We start from the raw sequence: 7,500 nt of genomic DNA, 5'->3' as shown, positions 1-7,500 counted from the left end.
GATTCCCCCCTCTCCTGATCCCCCCCTCTCCTGATCCCCCTCTCCTGATTCCCCTCTCTCCTGATTCCCCTCTCTCCTGATTCCCCTCTCTCCTGATTCCCCTCTCTCCTGATTCCCCTCTCTCCTGATTCCCCCCTCTCCTGATTCCCCCCTCTCCTGATTTCCCCTCTCTCTTGATTCCCCCCTCTCTTGATTCCCCCTTTCCCGATTCCCCCTCTCCTGATTTCCCTTTTTATTGTCCTTTCCTGAGCTACATTGTGTTGCGCTTCTTGTGTTGTATTTTTGCTCTGTGCTGTGTTGAAGAGTGGTGGCCCAGAATGAAAGGAGGGACGAGTGGACGTCTCTGCTGATCACCATTAAAAAGCTATTCATTCAGTACCCTGTGCTAGTGCGCCTTAAAGGAGCAGGTATTCTCTCTCTCTCTCTCTCTCTCTCTCTCTCTCTCTCTCTCTCTCTCTCTCTCTCTCTCTCTCTCTCTCTCTCTCTCTCTCTCTCTCTCTCTCTCTCTCTCTCTCTCTCTCTCTCTCTCTCACACACACACACACACATATGCAGAGGTCATGTTTAGGAGCTAGTTTTGATTTACACAGCTGCCCAGGTGATGTTTAAGTGTAGACACACACTCACACACCTATTCTGGTCCTTTTGTAATGTGTATTTTCAATTTAAACATTAGAAACAAAACATAGGCTATGTACGTTTAAATGTAAATGTTTAGCTTCACTGTTAATATTTGACCAGCCATTGATTTTTGAATTCCTGCTGATATCTGCCTTTTCTTTCTTTTGTTTCTCAGACGGCTTCCCCTGTGGTCAGAACTCTACAGCTGTTCAGGGGAATTATCTCGAAGCCATAAACCTGTCATTTAACGGTGTGTGGAGGCTAGAAACCCTCAACAACTTTCATTAACATATTCATTTTACACCTTCAACTCACACCATAAGCTCCAGATCGTGTGAAAACTTTATGGATCAGATATAAAGCAAAACAGAAACCAACGCAGACACAGGGAGAACACACCACACTCCTCACAGACAGTCACCCGGAGGAAACCCACACAGACACAGGGAGAACACACCACACTCCTCACAGACAGTCACCCAGAGGAAACCCACGCAGACACAGGGAGAACACACCACACTCCTCACAGACAGTCACCCGGAGGAAACCCACGCAGACACAGAATGAACACACCACACTCCTCACAGACAGTCACCCAGAGGAAACCCACGCAGACACAGAGAGAACACACCACACTCCTCACAGACAGTCACCCGGAGGAAACCCACGCAGACACAGAGAGAACACACCACACTCCTCACAGACAGTCACCCGGAGGAAACCCACGCAGACACAGGGAGAACACACCACACTCCTCACAGACAGTCACCCGGAGGAAACCCACGCAGACACAGAGAGAACACACCACACTCCTCACAGACAGTCACCTGGAGGAAACCCACGCAGACACAGAGAGAACACACCACACTCCTCATAGACAGTCACCCGGAGGAAACCCACGCGGACACAGGGAGAACACACCACACTCCTCACAGACAGTCACCCGGAGGAAACCCACACAGACACAGGGAGAACACACCACACTCCTCACAGACAGTCACCCTGAGGAAACCCACACAGACACAGAGAGAACACACCACACTCCTCACAGACAGTCACCCGGAGGAAACCCACACAGACACAGGGAAAACACACCACATTCCTCACAGACAGTCACCCGGAGGAAACCCACACAGACACAGGGAGAACACACACACTCCTCACAGACAGTCACCTGGAGGAAACCCACGCGGACACAGAGAGAACACACCACACTCCTCACAGACAGTCACCCAGAGGAAACCCACACAGACACAGAGAGAACACACCACACTCCTCACAGACAGTCACCCGGAGGAAACCCACACAGACACAGAGAGAACACACCACACTCCTCACAGACAGTCACCCTGAGGAAACCCACACAGACACAGAGAGAACACACCACACTCCTCACAGACAGTCACCCGGAGGAAACCCACACAGACACAGAGAGAACACACCACACTCCTCACAGACAGTCACCCGGAGGAAACCCACACAGACACAGAGAGAACACACCACACTCCTCACAGACATTCACTAATATAGATGTTCTGTGCTGCTGTTCATAGTCTTGTCCTTGTTCGTGTTGCAGTCTTTGATAAACATTACATCAACCGTAATTTTGACCGCACCGGTCAGATGTCTGTGGTCATCACTCCGGGAGTGGGAGTGTTTGAAGTCGACCGGCTCCTGATGATCCTCACCAAACAGCGCATGATCGACAACGGTGAGTTTAGAGCCCCGGCGGTTACTCCACTGTTTAACCAGAAAACGTAAAGGGCACACATAAACTCACTTGTTCATTATTAATGTTTTTTTTCTGGAGCTCACCAACCCACACACAGTGAAACCAGACCAACCGCCGCCCAAGTCTGAAAACATGGGATATCTGAAAACCCCAAGTCCAGAGAATTGTCCCGCCCCCTTGTCCGAGTCTCTCCAATCACTGCGCGGGTCTCGCTTTTATATGAGAGCACATTTCAGCTTTAATTAAGTTATTTAGACATGGGAATACGCTCAGAGTGTGACAGCAACAACTCTCCAAGGGGGATTTCAGATAAAATCAACCCTGTTTAACGTGATCAGTTTTCAGTGTTGGTTCATTTAGATAGAGACTCTGTCGAAAGCCCTGTCTTTGCATCAGTGTGTGACTATGGACTCGTTGTCTTTAGGTGTGATAAGGGGTTCAGACTTGAGTCTTTTAGAAGCCCTAGTGTAGAGTTCGCATTAGTTTTCTGAACATCCTCAGTTCTGTTATCTGTATCTTCCCAAATGTTGATGGATCACCCCCCCCCTTTTTTTTTTGAAATGCTTTAATAAGCAGGAATGTGTGAGCGGTAAAAAGACAAAGACATGTTTAAGTGTCTCTGAGTGATGTTCTGTGTGTGTCTGAGGGGTGTGTTTTTGATTGACAGGTATTGGTGTGGATCTGGTGTGTATGGGAGAGCAGCCGCTCCATGCTGTTCCACTGTTTAAGGTCTGTATCCAGTTGTTAAGATGATGTGACATTGCTCGAACCTTAAGATCCTACCATTTTAGCCATACACCGTACTTTATAAAAATGTGTGAAATACAGAGACACTCTTCATTAGAGAGGCACCTCATAGCAAAGTTGATCAGGGACCTATTTACTTCACTGTAAATAAGAATATAACATTATTATTCCCTCTTTAATACACACACAAGCTTGGGTTTACAGTGAGAGTGTAGTTACCCCAACTACCCAAGTCATAAATCAGCGGGCTGCTGACTAAAGCGAAGACCTGATTGCTCTGATCTTGATGGAGTCGTGCATCTCCACGTTGTACGTGATATTTATGCCGCACCGTTCCTTTAAGAGTTGTACGTTTTAGTTTGAAAACTTAAAGATCCACAATGTTTTCTTAAACGCCCCTGGAGCCCTAGGCGCGCTCATCGCTCTGAGCAGTGAGTGTCTGCTGTTGACTGGTTCTTCCTCATGTTTTGATGACTGTGTGGAAGCTATGCTCCAAAGTGATGTTGCTGAGTGAGCACAGTTTTCTGAGAAAGATCAATGACCTTATTTTCTCGTCACGTCTCCTCAGTTACACAACAGAACGGTGCCGGGAGACTCCAGACTGGACGACTATAATCTGCCCCACTGGATCAATCACAGGTCAGAACACACACACACACACACACACACACACACACACACAGTAACACTACACCGTCACCTAACCTAAGGGTAGAGCTATACTTGCTGTTTAGCCTATGTGCTACGCTTGTAACAGGAGGCTTCCACTAGAGGGCTCTGTGGCTCTGACACAGCCTTCTTCAAGCCTTTCTTCCTTTGTGATGCTGTAATAATCGCCTGCACTGCCCCCTACAGTTTATAAAGGTTATTTTCTGAGGACGTACACATCCTACGCAACAAACGGACGCAGGATTCTCAGGGCAGCCATGGTGCGTACACGAATGAGTAGTTAACAGCATCTATACCCCTGTCCTAACCCTAACCTTAACCTTAACCCAGGAACCGAAAAGAAACGTCTCGGCGCTTTTAGATTTTTAAATAAAAACACCGTATTTGAAGTAAAAACGCTTAGAAAAGTTCGGACATGCTTTTGTGTCACCAAACGTGAACATCGTCCTGAGAAATGAGTGTGTTTTCTGGAAGTATGCCCTGATATTTCACATACACACACACACACACACACACACACACACACTAGTGCATTAGAGGCACACACCCAGAGTGGCAGGCAGTAGTCCACAGTAACTAGGGAGTAACTGGGGGTTAGGCGCCTTGTTTAAGAACACATCAGCCGTGGATGCTAAAGGAGGATAAAGCACTGCACATTCACTCCAGCCACGCCCATTTTTCCTGCAGGTCCACAGGCTTAAAGTGGCCACCTTTGGTGCTGAGCCCAGTTCTCTATGATGCAGCTGCCCCTGTAAACGTCATAAAAACCAGTTTTTCTGTGTGTTTTAGTGTTTTTCTGTAAAATATTTTAATTTTTTTAGCTTCTACACGTCAAAGAGTCAGGGCTCCTGCAGCAGCTTCACTCCCAGAATCAAACTCGCCGGGCGCAAGGTTAGAGCACCCCCTACTCTGTGTTGAATTAGGTTAAAGGTATTAAATGGAGATTTAGTTTTTGTTATTCTTATTCTTCTGCTTCTTCTTTTACCTGTTTGTAAACATCCTTCTCTTTTCCTCATGGTGTAATGTAACTCCAGCTCCATGCTGAGAAATTCAGGACCAGCAAAGACCATGGTAAGGTTTTATTATTTTTATTTTGCTTTTCTCATTTTTTTTTAAAGTGATCTTGTTGAGTTTAAGTTTTAACTCATTGGTTTCAGCTCTGGGGGCTCCTAAAGACTCGGAGAACACTTTGCCGATTCAGGTGGACTATGATGCTATGATGCTCAGGTCTTCAGACTCCAGGACCTGCCAGAGCCCAGAGGAGCACCAACTTCAGGTTAGTGTGAGTTACACAGACCTTCAGTCAGGTCACACAGTGTGTGTGAGAGAGTAACTGGGTGAGTGTGTCGTGTTCTGTGTCCAGTGTGTGTTCCTGTCTTTCACCTAGTGATCCCAAGTAGGCTCTGGATGCACCGCAAACCTGATCAGAATGAATAATGCATTCGTTCATTATCTGTAACCCTTATCCAGTTCAGGGTCACGGTGTGTCCAGAGCCTACCTGGAATCACTGGGCGCAAGGCGGGAATACACCCTGGAGGGGGCGCCAGTCCTTCACAGGGCAACACACACTCTCAAACATTCACTCACACACTCACACCTACGGACACATTTGAGTCACCAATCCACCTACCAACGTGTGTTTTTAGACTGTGGGAGGAAACCTGAGCACCCGGAGGAAACCCACGCAGACACAGAGAGAACCACACCACACTCCTCACAGACAGTCACTCGGAGCGTGAATCGAACCTACAACCTCCAGGTCCTGGAGCTGTGTGACTGCGACACTACCTGCTGCGCCGTGTGCCCGCCCCCAGAATGAATCAGTTACAGAAAATGAAGGAATGAATGAATGAAATTTAACATAATGCACAGGAGAAATGATAAAAAAACTGACCTAATATCACAGACTGATGGAGTTGAATACAAACCTTAAAGGGGGCATACAACAAAATGGAAAATCTGATCAGTTCAGTTTAGTTCACTTCTATTCAGTTTAAAGGCGACGGTAACACGTCTCTGTCCAGGTCCGTCCGCGACCGAGAGGCTGGGAGGAAGAGCTGGGGTCCGGCGGAGCTGAGCAGTGGAGCGGGAGGCTGCTCCCCTCCTGTGCGTCCTGCGGCCGGTCCTGAAGAGCAGCGAAGTCTCGCGTCCGACGACAGTCTCGGACACATCTCCAACATCCTGCTGATCCCCCGCCAGTTACACGGCCAGTACGAGGTCAGCAGCTCACTGGGGTACACCAGCTGCACCAGAGGTACGCTCCACATCCGCAGCGTAGACTAGAGACTGACGACGCATCGATAACCGCTGAATATTTATAACATCAGCTGGTTTGTGTCGGTGTGTGTCTGTGTGTGTTAGGGTTGTTGGAGAGGATGGTGGAGTCTCAGAGGGACTCGAGTGCTCCTGGACGCTTCACTGTGGGCAGCGCTGAGTCCACTCTGCACATCAGACCTGGAGGATACACACCTCAGAGAGCCCTCATCAACCCCTTCGCCCCCTCGCGCATGCCCATGAAACTCACCTCCAACCGCAGGCGCTGGATGCACACTTTCCCTGTGGGTGAGTGGAACGAGCACACACACACACACACACACACTAAGGTATGAACCGAGATTAAAGGTATTGCTCTATTCCTGCTCCATAGGTAGGTGATGTTTCCTCATTTTAGCTGTAAATGGAACTGACTCTAAATTCAGGAGAGAGCTAAAGGCATGAAAGTAAACACAGACTGAAAGTGCTAATCAACTAAACAACCCTGTGGTGTGTTTCTGTGGTCATTCAAACCTCAGCCACACACATAGTTGTTTTAATTTTCCCTCAAATATATTGTTCCACCTTAAAAGAGTCATGAACATTAACCAATCAGAGAGCAGCGTGTCCCACAATCGAAGACGTTCCCATTAATTAATTAATGTAAATTCCCATGGTGTGTTCTGGTCTGTTTTAGAGAGTTGTAGTGTTTTATATTGTATTTAGGTCTGTTTTTATGTGTGTTTTTCATGTGTATTTGTATCTAATTCTGTGGTTTGGCTGGTTTTTATGTTTTTTCATGTTTATCTGTGTGTGTGTTTTTGTGTGTTTGTGGTGTGTGTCAGGTCCCTCTGGTGAGCCCATTCAGATCCACCACCAGACAAGGCAGAACATGGCAGAGCTGCAGGGCAGTGAGCAGAGAGACCCCACGCACACCTCTGCTGAGCTGTTAGAGCTCGCCTACCATGAGGCTACGGGCAGGTAAGACACAACACACACACACACACCAGACAGACACACTTTCATATGAATACATTTCAGACACAAAGACACTATGCACAAATAGTGAGATATAGAGGTATTAGCTGGAGGAGTAACAGCATTTCACCAGTCAGTAAGAGGTTCTCCTAGTATCTCTACCCCAGGATGAGACCACATACGTTAAAGGCTAAGCTAACTTGTGTTTATTGATCGTCAGAAAACATGTTATTTCTTACTAATTGAAGGAATAAGGTTTAAAAGACAGTTGGTCCCCCCCCCTCAACGGTGTTGGGAAACTCTAATAGGCATCTTGCCTGTGACGTAGATGGTGGACAACAACTCTAGAAGCTGCACTTAATTTAATGCAAAATGACGAAAAGGTGTGTTGTTTTTGGCTGCAATCATTCAATGTACAGTGGGACATCTGTGCACAAATGGCCCAAAGATCCCAAAATATCCAGAAAATGGACTTAATTTGTAATCTGATAGAGTGTGT

The 7,500-nt window shown here is 47.2% G+C and overlaps 1 protein-coding gene across 1 annotated transcript in view; it reads left to right on the top strand.

Annotated features, from left to right (window-relative positions):
* The window catches only part of depdc5 (DEP domain containing 5, GATOR1 subcomplex subunit), a 17,681-nt gene extending 10,673 nt beyond the window's left edge, over nucleotides 1-7,008 (top strand). Inside the window, 13 exon segments of the mRNA XM_066658869.1 lie at nucleotides 304-407; nucleotides 797-871; nucleotides 2,198-2,332; nucleotides 3,021-3,082; nucleotides 3,669-3,739; nucleotides 4,591-4,660; nucleotides 4,804-4,840; nucleotides 4,927-4,980; nucleotides 4,983-5,003; nucleotides 5,006-5,045; nucleotides 5,795-6,024; nucleotides 6,132-6,332; nucleotides 6,869-7,008. Coding sequence (XP_066514966.1) covers nucleotides 304-407; nucleotides 797-871; nucleotides 2,198-2,332; nucleotides 3,021-3,082; nucleotides 3,669-3,739; nucleotides 4,591-4,660; nucleotides 4,804-4,840; nucleotides 4,927-4,980; nucleotides 4,983-5,003; nucleotides 5,006-5,045; nucleotides 5,795-6,024; nucleotides 6,132-6,332; nucleotides 6,869-7,008 — 1,240 coding nt within the window.
* Nucleotides 7,009-7,500: the final 492 nt, after the last annotated feature.

The sequence above is a fragment of the Hoplias malabaricus genome, unplaced genomic scaffold (genome assembly GCF_029633855.1).
Source record: "Hoplias malabaricus isolate fHopMal1 unplaced genomic scaffold, fHopMal1.hap1 scaffold_273, whole genome shotgun sequence".
NCBI classification, from domain to species: Eukaryota; Metazoa; Chordata; class Actinopteri; order Characiformes; family Erythrinidae; genus Hoplias; species Hoplias malabaricus.
The sequence above is the reverse complement of the archived record's forward strand: the minus strand, read 5'-3'. Positions and strand labels throughout refer to the sequence as shown.